Genomic DNA, 17,318 nt, shown 5'->3' on the forward strand with positions numbered 1-17,318 from the left:
ACGTCTGTCCGTTCTGTACCGGATCAGAAGCACTGCCAGGTTTTGTGTGACCTTGGTTTGTTGTCGGCTGTTTCTCGTTCGGATTTAAATCAACCCATGATTGCTTGGTTTGGGCTCCCTTTCAGGGCCACTACCTTCAACAGAACCAGCATACATGGCCCACCCGTTCTTATCTGTTGAATTAACTACATTCTGTTGTTGTGGTCTCTCCCCGATATCGACCCACCTTCCCCTGAAGTTACCATCTGGTGTTTTACCTCCCTGCCCGGTCTGACCGGGTTTATTTGGATTGGTGGCCATACCACTCTCCCATGTATCTACAGATTGCTTGCTATTCTTCGGATCAGTCGTAGTTGTCTTTCTGCCTTCGAATTCGTATTCCTCTGTAGTACTTCCACGGACGGTAACTCTTCCACTGGTAGCTGAACCACCCGGAGCTTGTGTTGTGACGTCCTCTGCCTCATATTCCTGTCTAGCAGTTGTCGTCTTTTTATCAGAGACGCTAGCCGGGGTCGTCCTATCCTCTGGTTCTATCCATTCAAACTCAGTACCAGTTGTCGTCTTTTTATCAGAGACGCTAGCCGGGGTCGTCCTATCCTCTGGTTCAATCCATTCAAACTCACTACCTGTTGTCGCTGATGCTTGAGCACCACTTTGTCGCATATTTCCCTCGACTTCATTTTCACCTAATTGACCATTACCTCTACCATGTCCTTGACCTTGACCTTGACCTTGACCACCGTTACTTGCTGGTGTCACGTCCTCAGGCTCAAATTCCTCACCCATATTGCGTCTTTGCTGTTGACGTTGATAATCCGCCCAAGAATGATACCGTTGCTGACCTGACGGTCCTTGACCTCTGGTGTTACCCCGTTGACCTTGATCCACTCCCTGACCTATTTGACCTTGCTGACCTCGTTGATTATGCGGACTACGTTTTTCGTAATTCATATCTTGATTATTTTGCTTTGTGAATCCTCCTTCTCTATTTGATCCAGTTTCGGTCCAAGGCGATTTCCAAGATCCGGACTGCCTTTGTGAGTTTCCACTATTCTGTCCATTATTATCGGTTTCAGTTTCACTTCCGGTTCCGGCTTCACGGTTGTATACATACTCCTCCCCTTCAGTGTTGTATTCCCCTGCTGTCGGCTGTCTTTCCAATCGATTATCATAATTGTCATTTTGTTTATTTCCTAGGTAAGTATTGTATATAGTTTCACCGATACCTACAGATATCTCCTCACTGCTGCTGTCGTCCGACTCGTCACTGCTATCAGCAGATTGGACGAAACGTCCATATCGGCTTCGTAATGACGTTCCGCCTGGATTTGAGGTTTGTCTAGGGGTCACGTTGTTGGCTAGTTCGTTGCTGTTTTTGTTGAGGTCATACTTATCAAGGTCACCAATGTTTGACCAGAGCAAGTCCCAGTTGTCGCCTTTACCGAGTCCAAACCCCCATTGGCTGTTTACAGCAGGGACACCTACAAAGACAACAAACGTATAAATAGATAAATTATCTCGACAAGTAATAACACAATATATTCTATTGGCAATTATATTACTTCACTCAAGATAGCATTTCCTTATAAAAACATATTTTTCATGATTTTTTTTTTATCTAGTGATGCTATGCTATACTTCGTGATTATATGCACGGGTACTGCTTCGGATCGGCACACAACTTCCCAAACATCGTCCAGGTAGAAACATATTCATAATTACTATCTACTTCAGAAACACAAGTTTCCATGAGTGGAAAATTAAACAGATACTATTTTTGCACTTTTTAAGCAAATTTATTTCTAATACGGTTCCAAAGATTTGTTAAATACATGATATCATTTAATAAAGTCATACAAAATAAAAAGTTACAATTAATATGTCATTGTGAAAAAATTGTAAACACCTCGAGCAAAATTCCTTAGAATTGTATTTATCATAAATAATTACATCAGCCCTGAAGTATACTGTGATATTTGATGGTACATATATAGCTTTGTGTTTTATTTTATCCTCATTAAAATGATTGACAGAAAACAGACACTATGTCAACCAATGATCGGTACCGTATGTAATATGTACGAGGAAATGACAAAGTCTATATTTATATCAATTATAACGGACTTATGACGTCATACCTAAAATTCATTCAAACAAAGATTGATTTTAGATGTGTGACCTTGCGATATCAAACTAATCCATTTTGAAGGACATCCTAGAAGTACATTCGAACAGAATTAGATTTACAATGTGTGAAATCATATTAATCCTTTTTTGGAAAATGCGTGGAAACAAATGTTAGCGTTATCATATTAAGGAATTAATCTAAAGTCATTATGAGGTTAAGTTGAAATTTATATTAAGGCTATATGTATCAATTTTATTTATTAAATATTATTATCTCCGAACTTAGTCGAGATGCCGGAAAATATTTTATCCGACATAATGAATATCAAAACGTCATTGCAAGAAAGGTTTTCTCCGGCAGGTCTGAGTAGGTATTGCTGCATGTTTTGACGATATTAGAATTAAAAAGAACGGATTGAATGCATTTGTAAGAGCTTGATTTTAGATCCTGACGAAGCCTGACTAAGGCAACAATGGACAGAATAAGCTTAACCTACACAGTGTAAATTGCTCCTCGACAAATATTCATATCATTCGCAAATCAAAGGTTTGTTCCTAAAAGAAAAGAAAATGAACGAATGCCTGGTTTGTAAAGTATCAAATTAGTATGTTCATCAAATGATTGAAACACACAATGCTAATTACGAAGATGTCCCTGTGAAAAGGAATGCTCTTTTTTAACTGACATAAAAACGTTATTTATCTAAAGTGTCAAAATGCCATAAAAACTCGAACATGTGTTAATTCCAAATGACATAAACTTTGTTTGTCGTTTAAAAATGTTTCTTCTTTCTATTTTTATAACCTTATTGCTGTGTTATTGGACAAACAATACTAAAAAAATGTTTAAAGGTCGCCACATTCTGCTGAGTAAGAATTCAGCGGTGTGTTTGACCTTAACAAAGGTCACGGGGACAATCTAGTGGTTACGTCATAGGCTTCAATACGAAATTGACAACTTCCGATGACAGAAAGAAGTGTCACAAAAACTGGACTTAATATTTCACATATTTTAAGAGGTTTTATAGATATCCACGTAATCGATTAAAAAAATGAAATATTTTTTGTTGAAATAGTGATTCACAGGTCATACTCACAACTACATTTATTTGACTTTTTTTTTTTTTTTTTTTACAACTGTTTGAATAATGCTCGCCTCGCGTCATTGCCGACAATGAATTCCGATATTGATGAATCATCTTTTTTTCTTCTTCTTTTTTGTTTTGAAATTATACATTACGCCGGCTGATAAAGCTAATTTAGCTGTTCCCATGTTTTTATTTACCTAAAATTACACAAGGTGAATGTTATAATAAATGATATTAATGTATATAATTACATAACAAATGCTGAAAATAACTGTCTTAAAAATTAATTTTTGAAAATCTGCTTGTATGAATCAAAAGTATGTTCATAACGGAATAAGATAAATGAAATGAACAAAAGAGGTCATTCTTGATTGTTTGACGTATGTATTAATTAATTAATCTAATGAGGTCAGTGTCCAGGGGGTGGATGTTGGGGGACACCAATACCATAAATCACGTGATAGAAAGTAAAACACATATCGATCTAAAAATGTTTTGACATTTTCAGTGAAATATCAGCAATTAAGAAACACTTTGGCTCTACATGGGGGGCTATTGAGAGAATATAGGGGCCAACAAAGGGAACCTTTAGGGGCCTACAGGTGGCTTATAGATGGACTATAGGGGCCTACAAAGGGAGCCTTTAGGGGCCTACAGGCGGCCAATAGATGGACTATAGTGACCAACAAAGGGAGCCTTTAGGGGCCTACAAGGGGCCTATAGAGAGACTATAGGGGCCAACGAAGGGAGCCTTTAGGGGCCTACAGGTGGCCTATAGATGGACTATAGTGACCAACAAAGGGAGCCTTTAGGGGCCTACAAGGGGCCTACAAGGGGCCTATAGAGAGACTATAGGGGCCAACGAAGGGAGCCTTTAGGGGCCTACAGGTGGCCTATAGATGGACTAAAGGGGCCAACAAAGGGAACCTTTAGGGGCCTACAGGGGGCCAATAGATGGACTATAGGGGCCTACAATGGGAGCCTTTAGGGGCCTACTGGGGCATATATGATGGATTACAGGTGAACTTCAGAGGGGGTTAAGAAGGGGATGTTGAAGAAGAAGAAAAAGAAGAAGAAGAAGAAGAAAAAGAAGAACAAAAAGAAGAATTATCAATACATGATTTTACCAATGTTATATTTTTAGAATTATATAGTGATGCTTATTACTTTCTTATTAGCTGTAACTCTCAATATTGGGCATCTCAGTCCAGATATGTCATATTTTGTTATTTTTTTCAGAATTTCCTGTCGCGGTTAACAGATATTGTAAATTATATAAGGTAAAAATTAACACAAGTTTACCGTGTTACGTTTGACGCGAGAATGACTTGTCATGATGTCAACTCCCACACAAAGTAGATCATCTACTTTTTCATATTAAAACGATATGATATGTGCATCCTGTATTCAAGCTTCACTGTACAGTCATTGTCATGTACGGCATTTCTTTTAAAATCTCATTTCCTGATCGGATTGACAGAAGATATTAGCACCTTTCAATGCAAATCCAGAGTAAGATGCGATAGAACAAACAAGAAATATCTTTAAAAAGATAAACGGCATAGTTTTAATGCTGGTGGTTATAATGTAAAACTGCTGGTGAAATAAATAACGAACTAATTCGTTTTAGCACGGACAGCAAAATTATATCAGTTTGAATCATTTTTGGTGATAATAAGACTGCCTTTGAATCAGGAATATGATTATATTAGTGTGTCATTTGAAAAGATACATCCACTTATTCAGTTTGCATTCGATCTTAACTTTGTTTCGTTTTTAATTGCATATCTGCATTTTGCATTTACCGCTACATTGACCAATCACATACTTCATCTTGACCAGTAACGCCACCTGTCGCGTCATATCCGGGGCCAAAATAATATTATACGGCTATGCAGAAAAGACTTCTCAGTTTGCCTCCAAAGCGTACGCTTGGTATACTTGTGGTATATTAGACCAATTACAGATACGTTTGATTAAATATTAGAATTTAATAATGCACATATTGACAGAGAATTTTTTTTTATATATAAATACCTAAATAACTAGGAACCAAAATTTGCATTAACTACCGTGTATCTCCTAATGCAGACATTTTAAAATACAGAAAAGGAACACCTTGTCTCGTTCACGGAAAGTACCGACGTTTCCCGAATGATGCCGAACGTTTTTAACACTATCAAAGCGCACTCTAGAGAAACTGTATTAAAATTTGGCTACTCAGGAAAGCTTCGTCACAGCAATTATAAATTACACTCGGGTCGAATAGACACCTTCATGATATCTAAACAAACACACATAGACGTTGAATTATGTATTATTGATAGATAGGCTATCAATTTATTAAGTTTACTGAAATGTTGTGACGCTATTTGACGTCGTATAAAATGTCTGACGCTGTTTTTAATAATGTTATGTCAGCTCCCGCAAGACATCACAGAAATAGATAAATAATTATTTAATTCTCAGAACAAATGTATCATATGTTTTGTTTGTTTCAAAGTTTAAAAAATAAAAACGCGTTTTGTCCAAAATAATTTTATATTTATTAAAAACTACATTTCACGCAGATTTCGTGTCGTGGAAAGACAAATGATTGAGAATCTGTTAATTAAAAAAGTATTTGATCTTTATTTTTTTATTTTTTTTATCAATTACGCTTCGATATATCATACCACAATATACTGAGGATTAGAAAACAAGCTGAAAGCCTATATCAAAATATTCCTCTGATCAAAGAGTCAGTTGACAGCCAAGTTTGCCGTGCGATGAAATCGTCACCATTGACGGGAGGGAAAACTCGCTACTTTAAAACCGATATGCATGTATCAGGTCTAATAAAAAGTCGTGTGAGCAAGGAAAAGGAAGCATATTATATAGATGACTGTTACCGCAAACAACAAACATGTATTTCTATTGTATGTAAATACGCACGGGGACATTCCGTACCAGTCTCTCAGAAAATACGCTGTTTTTATTTTTAGAACGGCGTTTTTGTAAGCTGTGGCCAACCAGCGACATTAATCAGATTCGTGCATGGATGTAGATACGGAACTGTATAATATTTTTCTCTTTTTTTCCGACCTCGTCTCATAAAGGAAAATAAGACGCATTTTCTCTGGAATGTATTGACGTCACAGGTGTTAACATGATATAATCTATTTCTAATAATGCGTCACATTATTCATAATTTTTAGGCGTCCGGATTCGATGATCCGGATTTGTTTAATTCCATTTTAGATTATACATCACTCATCATGTCTAATTAAATAACATGATTAATTATTAATTCAAGGCCCACTCATTCAACTCCAATCTTGATTTTATGGTGATTAATCTTAATTTTGATATTGATGGCGTTTGTCAAACAAGCCATGATGCCGAGATATATATGAACTGTTTGATCTGGTGATTTTAATCTGATGACGTCACTTTATCTATATCGCAAAATTATCAATACATGTACAAGCATTAATTATAAATGCATGTATTTATTATGCATAAAAATCTTAATTTTGAGGCACAAGGGCAACGCTCGCACTCCGCACCTGTAAGTCACTGTTGAACACGCTTACTAAAGTCTCGCCATATCATGGCTACACTCCTCAAAACTTCAAATGGTCAAGCGTGTTGACCATACACTAATTTGTACACACCTAATAATGTAGTATTGATGTTATAACGGTCAAACATTCGACAGACTGACCATTGGCTCACACACCTAGTATATGATAACGGTCATTCCCGTATGACCACTCATTTTTTATCCTAGGGCACTTCTCACATGACAATCGCGATATTGGGGTTCGTCGACCAATGGTCAAATTTGGCGGGAGAGTGTGGCCAATAGGCGCTTAGACGACACATAACATACCAACACTACCGTCACACAGGGCCCTGTTTACAGAAAATATTGTAGGGAAGCTTCACTGTAGGTGCATAAAAAAAATGCGTGCGGTGACATATCCGTACGTGTCCGTGTGCTGGGAACGACCTAGTGGGTCCTCTTCTAATATTTGAAACATTGACAAAAATATTAGCACCTTCAACACCGTCCGAATTGCTCACGAAAGAAGTTGAGCTACAAATTTAATATTCTGCATATAAAATTGAAAGTTCATTTTAAATATCCATAGCATGGATCTTGGTAAGTCTGTACTATATAGCACGTGCATTTTTCTGCGGGTACTGTATGTAACATGTACACACGGAAATCTCACAAAGTGTGACGTCACAACCCGTTATAATGATGACGTCACAAATTCGTATATACCTCTTTAATCTTGTTATTGTTTATTGTCGAAATGTCATTCTTCTATAAACAGAAACTCTATCTCGACTCCTCCGTCTTAATTTCTGTCGTGGAATCCAGTCATACCCTTATGACATTTACCTGGTATATTCTCTCTTTTCATTGTCTGGATTTTATCTATTTATATTATACGTTATTTAAGACCCTGGATCACAAATGCGTATAGCTTTAATGGATTAAATGTCAATATGATGCCGTAATGACAGCTAAACCACAATATAATGTCTATACACAGAATTAACTATGATTTATGAACACCATACATTTAGATTATGTAATGATACAATCAGAGACAATTATGGGATCAGTCACCTATAAGCCAATATATAGGTTAATGTTGACAAGTTGAATAAGTGATTATAAAGATGTGATTAATATTCCATAGGGAGTGCTGTAGTGGTAGGATCAAAAACTGAAAATACTAAAAATACTTCAGGAATATCAATTCGGTGAGTATACACACAACATGTTATGACACTGATAACAGGGTAGTTATGTGATGGGTGTTATGACACTGCTAACAGGGTAGTTATGTGATGGGTGTTATGACACTGATAACAGGGTAGTTATGTGGTGGGTGTTATGACACTGATAACAGGGTAGTTATATGATGGGTGTTATGACAATGATAACAAGGTAGTTATGTGATGGGTGTTATTACACTGATAACAGGGTAGTTATGTGATGGGTGTTATGACACTCATAACATGTTAGTTATGTTATGGGTGTTATGACACTCATAACATGGTTGTTATGTAATGGTGTTATGTCACTGATAACAGGGTAGTTATATGATGGGTGTTATGACACTGATAACAGGGTAGTTATATGATGGGTGTTATGACACTGATAACAGGGTAGTTATGTGATGGGTGTTATTACACTGATAACAGGGTAGTTATGTGATGGGTGTTATTACACTGATAACAGGGTAGTTATGTGGTGGGTGTTATGACACTGATAACAGGATAGTTATGTTATGGGTGTTATGACACTGATAACAGGGTAGTTATGTGATGGGTGTTATTACACTGATAATATGGTAGTTATGTGATGGGTGTTATGACACTGATAACAGGGTAGTTATGTTATGGGTGTTATGACACTGATAACAGGGTAGTTATGTGATGGGTGTTATGACACTGATAACAGGGTAGTTATACGGTGGGTGTTATAACACTGATAACAGGGTAGTTATATGATGGGTGTTATGACACTGATAACAGTGTAGTTATGTAATGGGTGTTATTACACTGATAACAGGGTAGTTATGTGATGGGGGTTATGACACTGATAAAAGGGTAGCTATGTGATGGGTGTTATACCACTGATAACAGGGTAGTTATGTGATGGGTGTTATGACACTGATAACAGGGTAGTTATGTGACGGGTGTTATGACACTGATAACAGGGTAGTTATGTGACGGGTGTTATGACACTGATAACAGGGTAGTTATGTGATGGGTGTTATTACACTGATAACAGGGTAGTTATGTGATGGGTGTTATGACACTGATAACAGGGTAGTTATGTGATGGATGTTATGACACTGATAACAAGGTAGTTATGCGATGGGTGTTATTACACTGATAACAGGGTAGTTATGTGATGGGTGTTATGACACTGATAACAGTGTAGTTATGTAATGGGTGGTGTGACACTGATCACAGGGTAGTTATGTGATGGGTGTTATTACACTGATAACAGGGTAGTTATACGATGGGTGTTATGACACTGATAACAGTGTAGTTATGTAATGGGTGGTATGACACTGATACTGATAACAGGGTAGTTATACGATGGGTGTTATTACACTGATAACAGGGTAGTTATGCGATGGGTGTTATGACACTGATAACAGTGTAGTTATGTAATGGGTGTTATGACACTGATAACAGGGTAGTTATGTGATGGGTGTTATGACACTGATAACAGGGTAGTTATGTGGTGGGTGTTATGACACTGATAACAGGGTAGTTATGTGATGGATGTTATGACACTGATAACAGGGTAGTTATGTGATGTGTGTTATAACACTGATAACAGGGTAGTTATGTGATGGGTGTTATAACACTGATAACAGGGTAGTTATGTAATGGATGGTATGACACTGATAACAGGGTAGTTATGTGATGGGTGTTATAACACTGATAACAGGGTAGTTATGTGATGGGTGTTATTACACTGATAACAAGGTAGTTACGTGATGGATGTTATAACACTGATAACAGTGTAGTTATGTGATGGGTGTTATTACACTGATAACAGGGTAGTTATGTGTTATGGGTGTTATACCCTGATAACAGTGTAGTTATGTGATGGGTGTTATAACACTGATAACATGTTAGTTATGTGATGGGTGTTATTAAACTGATAACATGTTAGTTATGTTATGGGTGTTATTACACTGATAACATGTTAGTTAAGTGATGGATATTGTTAAACAATATTATATAAGGTATCTGGGGGTATTTTGACCTGTTTAAATGGTAGTCACGTGATAAAATGTCCGTTATTACTGCCACGAGATTTCCAGCGCCTTTGACACAAGCTAACCATACTATGATATAATTAAGCCCGTGACTCGGTAAGGTTCATTAGTACACGAATTTCATCATTAACGTCAAAATGAGCGGACATTTTTGTCATCACATCACGTGGCCATACAACCGTTACATATACTGACCGTGGACACTGACCACAGACATTATTGATAAGGAAATGGTCAAGTTATCGCCCGCTTTATAGCGAACCGTCAATGACCAACGCAATTCATATTGACCACGACAGATTGTAAACAAGGACAGCATTGTCAGTTTAACCTATCAATTTTATAAATACAAATATTTCCTATCGGCAAAAAAATATATACATGAATCAAATTCGTCTTAATTATAAATTAAACTCTGGTGATTGAAACGTTTATTACGAGCAAATATCCGAATGGTTAAACTAACAGGCATTAAAATTACGCCCCATTTTTACTGAAATGCTTATAAGACTGTTTAGCCGTTGAACACACTGTCATAACAATAGTTTGTTGTTCAAATAACAAACAAAAAATACCTCCCACGCGTTGACTTTACGGTAAATACAACGTCGGAGTAATAATCTTATTTTAGGTCAGTGACGTCACAATGTTGTGACGTCATCATATATAGAGAATCTGTCAATGCTGATCGACAAAATATGTGTTGATCAGAGATCAATCATGATAGGTGGTCGATCCCTAAATCGAACACTCATATTTATGTTTTTGTTTCCTGGTTTTTGCGACGTTTCCGAATTCCTGAGGTCAATAAAAATATCGTCAGGTCATATCGAACTTTTCCGTGTTAGGCCGAGAACTGGTCAATATTGTCTTGTGTTGTAAAATGTTTAAAATTTGTTTTACTGAATTCATGATTTTTTTTTTTGATTTTTTTTTTCATCGATCATATTAGGAGTTGGGGCGGTAACGAATTCATCAGAGGGAAACAATGATAATTTCTCTGCGTTTTTCACAATCAGTGTTGTAATTTGTTTTTGTCGACCAACATCATGCGTATATAGTACAATAGGTTTGGTATTAATTGGGTTTTTTTTATTGTAAATCAGCTGAAAATGAATCACAATCTACGCCTATAACAGATTTGTATGCTGTAGTGACTCCTGCTTGTAAATAATCATTACGTAATCTCACTTATTACGTTTATATATGCAAATTTCGTTTATATGTAAATCCCGTTTTGTGGAGTGACTTAATTAAGGTGTGGAATTTAATTATTAATCAGAATTCCATGGCGTCTTTTACAATCCTATTTGCGTATGTTTAAATGTTTTTGAAAAAAAATCGTCTTTGAGTAACATTTTATGGTGAATAATATGTCAAACTAATAGCCGAGTTGATTGTGCTAAGCACTTTTTGGATGATTTTTTGTCGAAACAACGCAAAATAAGTCCATCTTACGCACATTACGTACAAGTATACAAATAGCCCTGGTTAAGGTGTGTGACATAATTAGCATATTTCCATTGTTTTGTTTATAAACATCAAAGCTTCTGAAGACGCGATGTATATTGGAATGACATGTATGTAAATAATAGGATTACGGGATTTTTAAATCACCACAATACCGACACGTAATTAATATTTAATTAATTACTGACATGATTATTTGTCTGACTGTAACCACAGCAGGTGACATCTATGTTAAGGCTGTATGCTATCTTTTGCGATTAATTCCAGAGCGCATTGCGGTTTCGGAGATTTTTTTTCGGAGTTATCTCCCTTCTTTCTTTGAATCGTCTGTGTTTTTTAAACGCTGTAATATGTGAATTGTAAACGTTTTCAATGTACTTTTCGCTTATCAACTTCTGGATCCGTAGAAAAGGAATATTGTACGTTTCTAAAGTTCCACTTGAACTGAAAACGCTATAATATACTTAATGTAAACGATGTTACTCTTCTGAAACGTTCTTCGTATAGCGAATACACTTGAAATTTGTTTTTGTATTTTTCTTCTTTTTCATATGAAAAACGCCTCTAAAAGGTTTGAAATGTCTCCAGCCATTGTAACCGTAACAGATACTTTCTATATAAAGTTCTGATGTTGTAAAAACAGCTTCAGAATACTGTGCAAATAGTTATTTTGGAGCGGTTATTTTTAGGATATAAAACAAAAGTCTATCTGTGTTTAAAGCATTAAGTCTCCGAAACTTGTCTTTTTCACTGTTTGTAAATGTTTGCGGTGTCCGTAAATTTATTTGTAAAGCTCCCGGCACAAACTAACGTGTTTCATGTGTGTAGCCTTGTAACGACCTGTGACCACAAAAGTTCAAATTGGATCTGACTGGGGGCTGCTGTGGGCCATACCAGGAAATGAAAGTTTGTGACGTGAAATTGAGTACTATATATTATACAAAAGTCTACATAAACTGACCTGGTATGGAAATTGTCTAAAATTTAACAAGTTTGAAATACTGTATACTGGAGATGCTTCAAGCATTTCACCAACAAAAGATTAATTTTGATTGTTGGAAAGCAAGAATCAGCTGTATACTTCACTTAATTACTGTCCTTCACCAGTTTTTCCAGCTTATCTTATATTTTTAAACATTTATTTATTAAAGTGTGCGTAACTTTCAATCTTAAAGGTAATTGATTTAGGGCGCTATCATCATCATCATCATCATCATCATCATCATATAAATAAGGTGTTAACAATGTCGGCACTGTAGCATCTTCAAAACGCCAAATCATATCATTTATCATGATACATAGTTCAGTTCAGGATTGTCCGAATGAAATTAACATTTATTTTACAAGCAAATCGCCAAAAATCACGTAAAATCTTTGTAACAGTATCATAAAACCGAACAGTCAATATAGTCTGAAGATTTAGATTAATTACATGTAATTCTTAAAGAAGTGGATATTCAATAGTTAAGGCGTACAACATACGTGTTTCGTAATTTAACGAGGTCTGGGGTGTAGGCGTTAATGACGAGGTTATTTCATCAAGAATATTCAAGTCAAATTATGTTATCTTAATTTTAGATATATTATATTTCATAAAAGTCTATAAGTTATTGTTAAAATCATCCAACATATAATCCCTTCAGCTATTCGCGTGATTGTACATCTTAGAGGACAAACACAAAAAAATGCGCTTGGATTTCGTGTTTGAATTAGAAACTGTGAAAAGTATTTTTTTTGTTTTTGATGTTTGATTCGAAAAAAAAAGGAAAAATTAAATACAATTAGACTTTTACTTAATGAAAGAGGTAACTATTCGCGTAAGAGGTATTTTTTAATGTGCTGGCCACACGACTTGGAATTAAAAAGAGAAAAATCTTAGTTAGTATTGGAAATTGTTTTCAGAAAAAATACGTTGTAGTTATAAAAATCAAATCTGGCGATAGTTTCCGTCGATGTTTTATGCAAGCTGAAAAGAAATTCTGACAGTACTTACTTAGAAACAGCACCAAAGACACCGCGAAGAACTTTATCGTTGATTTCTCCATAACTTGGTCATCAAATTCTGGTTTAATTGTCCTTTCTAATCCTTAAGTGCGTCCAATTAAATGATAAAAGTCACACAAAGTTTCAGCTTATAAAGAAAATCCAATTAATCACTTGATGGTGTTCGGTAAAAAGTTAGTTGAAAAGGAGCGAAAATTCCGTTTAAAAGTGTTTAAGATATTTTTGAAGGTTTCTTTCGATAATGACTGGCTTCCTCTGTATTAAAACTGCTGTTCTATAAGTCGTTTGGACCACTCTGCTTTAGATATTCTCTCCGATGTGTCAATTTTGGTATTTTGTCGATAAAAGATGCATAGCGTGGTGTGAACAGCAGAAACCTTTCTCGTCGTACTGGTAACGTCTAGATGTGTCGGGTTCAGGACATAAACACAAACGACAATTTTACCTGTACCATTGTTTTATATACCTGTAATTAATAAACGAATGTCATGTTTACCTGGTAAGATCATAAATCTGCCCAAACCGCGAGAACGACCCACAATGCATTGCGCACACATCCCACAATGCACGTCACGCTTATCAGCGCCAAGTTGTTACGCATTGTCAACTTAACCATTATGCCCATTTTTAGAAATATTTCCCAATAGATCGTTAATATATATATATATATACTCATAAGAAATTCTCCGTTTAAAGCTTTGAATGATGATAACACTTTCAATGTGAATGTTTTATTGAAGTTTATTTTTTCAGTTTAGATAATCCGGTAGTTAGCGAACTCACTATACCAATATAATGTCTTATGGAAATTCTTGTTTCTGAAGCGTCTACAGGATTAACGTGGGATAGGAGGATGCGTGTTGCACTGGCAAACACGGTCTACGTCAGATATGAGTTACGTGGGGAATTGTGACAAGGCGGTCACCTGAAGTCATACATGGAAATGTTAAATATGCCATTTTCGTGTCTAAACGTAAAACAATCTTGCCTTGTTGTTTTATTATCATTTTTTTTTCATTTTTCTTATTTTTTTATTTATTTATTTTTCATTTATGCACTATGCTATACATGTATACTGTCGCTATCTTTATTAAACTCCGGTGATACAAGTGAAATTCTTATATTCAAACATAACTAATTGTCTTTATACATACCTAAACCTCACAAGTGCGTGTATTAATTTTCTATTGTTGCTTTTCCAAAATAATAGGTACATGGTATATATATTTCAACGAGACGTACAAAATGTATCAACGTTTACATGCACATAGCATTGTAATATATAATTAGCTGGAAGACACTTATTTAATCATATTCAAAATGTGCACAAGTTTATAAAAACAAGTAATAGATTTTAAAATGCATGATATTTGTTTGTTCTGTACTTCCTGCCTTTTGACAAATAGGAGAGCAATGTTACAAAGATATTACAAAAATATTGAATTGGTGACCTTTAGTCTTTATTTTGTCAAATATTGTAATTTTGTATTTGGAAAGGGCGTTGATAAGTTGCAAAAACGTGTGCCCAATCCCTTTGTACGTTTTGACAATAGAATATGTTTGAATCAAATCAAATCAAATCAATTAGTCAGATGCAGTTTGTATGATCACCTGTTGAAATTGTGAGTATTTATGCAATCAGCTGGAATCCCTTTAAAGAGGCTTACCCGCAGACGGATGGGGGTAAACGGCACATCTCCGATCACTAAATAAAGCTTCAGTACACGTTTCTATGTGACAAAATTAGAGGCTTTCCGACTTTATTTCTTGAAAACAATTACAGAATATGTATTGAAAAGACGTTTTAAAACTCAACCTGAGAGGGAAATGTATGGAATATAACGGCAAATCTTCTTTGTAAATCGCCGCTGCCTTTGAAGATATCACTGTGCGGCACTGTGCACGTGCTTGTTTCTTTGATGTGCCAATCAAATTAGACTTATTGCGGGTTGCGATTAAATAAATAATATTTAAAAATGAGGTTTTAATATCACTTTTCAGCGTTTATAAGGAAAATAAAATCAAAAACTCAACAATTCCAACAATCTGTCATGTGTAAAAAATCTGTTTCTATTAGCCAATTTTTCTGATCTCTCTGCGGGCAAGCCTCTTTAAAGATGTTACAGCTCCGATAGCTCATACAATGCCTGTCATAAAAATGTGCATAAAATTGCACCCAAGCTATAATTAACGCCAACAAATGAAAACAAATTGTAACTGTGTCCTAATAAAGTTTTCTAATAAGGTTTATAAGACCTAAAGTTATAATTCCACAAGTGAGCTATGCTGTTGACCTTTGATTGGCAGAAGATTAGATATTAATGAAGGGGAAATATATACATGTATATTACATATTGAATATGTGTATATTCAACAGTTTGAATTTATGTAAGAGATGCTTTTACATTGAAGAATCATTGTTTTGGTTTTTGGTTTTTCTTTGTTTTCTTTTCTTTTTATTATATTATATTCCACTATACACAATAAGCTTAATATTATTGTATAATACAACATCAATTCATTATTATTATGATTATTGAAACATAGCTACTCACAAAATAAATCGCGTACAAATGGGATTGCCTACAAATAAGATCTCTAACAAAAAGGTCGCCTACTATCACGTATCCCTCGAAAACGCCAAAGCGACAGATCGGTCGAAGCGGAGCACGGCAGAATTTCTTTGGGATGTAATTAAATATTTTCCACTTTAAATTTAAAAGTTACAATTAGAAGCTTAAACATTTGGAGGGCAGTAATAGCATAAAGTATTTAACTTTGGGTCCTGTAAAAAATGTATCACAGCCTATTATTGTTTTAAATCGATGATGATTACTATTTGTCGGCGCTGTAGCATTTGATCTTAACAGATGTACTAACAGTTATCTGTTGGTACAGCGACAGTATTTGTATGTCATTATTAATCAGAACATGTCAACGTATCATTAAACATCGTACCCCTATACTTAAATTAAAAGTTTAAAATCATTGCAAAAATAAAAAAGCAATAAAAACAACAACAACAAAAAACAAAGAAAAAAAGTATTATTTCATTTGAATTTGCCCATTGAATCTCGAATCTGACAACAAGGTTAACAGTTAAAATGCCAGTGCCACCCGCATTCCTACTTTCACTTTCACTTTCACTTTGGTAAACAATCGACCTGTCAATCGACACCCAAGAACTTCGATTTAGATGTTGGGACCGAATGATAAACATCAGCTGAAGAACGTCAGTCAGCGGATAATTCCGTGTTCGCATTTCCTACCCCTCTCCCTCTCCCCCCCTCCTCCACCCCCTCCCCCTCCCCATCTCTCCCCCTCCTCCATCCCCCTCTCTCTCTCTCTCTCTCTCCTCCACCCCCCCCTATTCCCCTCCTCCAACCCCCCCTTCTCTCTCTCCCTCCCTCTTTCAGCCCCTCCCACCTCTTCACCCCTCCTCCCCCTCTCTCACCCCCTCTTCCCCTCTCTCACCCCTCCTCCCCCTCTCTCACCCCTCTTCCCCTCTTTCACCCCTCCTCCAACTCCCCCTCCCCCTCTCTCACCCTCCTCCTCTCTCACCCCTCCCACTCTCTCAGCGCTCCTCTCTCTCGCCCCTCCCACTCTCTCACTTCTCCTCCCCCTCCCCTCTCTCACCACTCCACTCTATCACCCTTCCTCCCCTCTCTCACCCTTCCTCCTCCCCCTCTCTCACCACTCCTCTCTATCACCCCTCCTCCCACTCTCTCACTTCTCCTCCCCCTCCCCCTCTCACACCCCTCTTCCCCTCTCTCACCCCTCCACTCTCTCACCCTTCCTCCCCTCTCTTACCCCTTCCACCCTTTCA

General features: G+C 36.4%; 1 protein-coding gene across 1 annotated transcript; it reads right to left on the reverse strand.

The window, feature by feature from the left end:
• Positions 1–53: 53 nt before the first annotated feature.
• Positions 54–13,906, reverse strand: LOC117340319 (dentin matrix acidic phosphoprotein 1-like). Its single transcript, XM_033902085.1, has 2 exons — positions 13,482–13,906; positions 54–1,481 (listed from the first exon to the last, which is right to left on the reverse strand). The coding sequence occupies exons 1-2, from the start codon at positions 13,531–13,533 to the stop codon at positions 85–87; spliced, it is 1,449 nt and encodes a 482-aa protein (XP_033757976.1). The 5' UTR covers positions 13,534–13,906; the 3' UTR covers positions 54–84.
• Between the last annotated feature and the right edge of the window lie 3,412 nt (positions 13,907–17,318).

This window comes from Pecten maximus, chromosome 13 (genome assembly GCF_902652985.1).
Source record: "Pecten maximus chromosome 13, xPecMax1.1, whole genome shotgun sequence".
Taxonomy (NCBI): Eukaryota; Metazoa; Mollusca; class Bivalvia; order Pectinida; family Pectinidae; genus Pecten; species Pecten maximus.

Bases quoted from the DNA above. Each gene is read 5' to 3' on its own strand.
- LOC117340319 (XM_033902085.1), bottom strand. From the start codon at position 13,533: ATGGAGAAATCAACGATAAAGTTCTTCGCGGTGTCTTTGGTGCTGTTT. The intron at 1,482-13,481 runs GTAAGTACTGTC...TTGTCTTTGTAG, and splicing joins GTCTTTGGTGCTGTTTCTAA to GTGTCCCTGCTGTAAACAGC.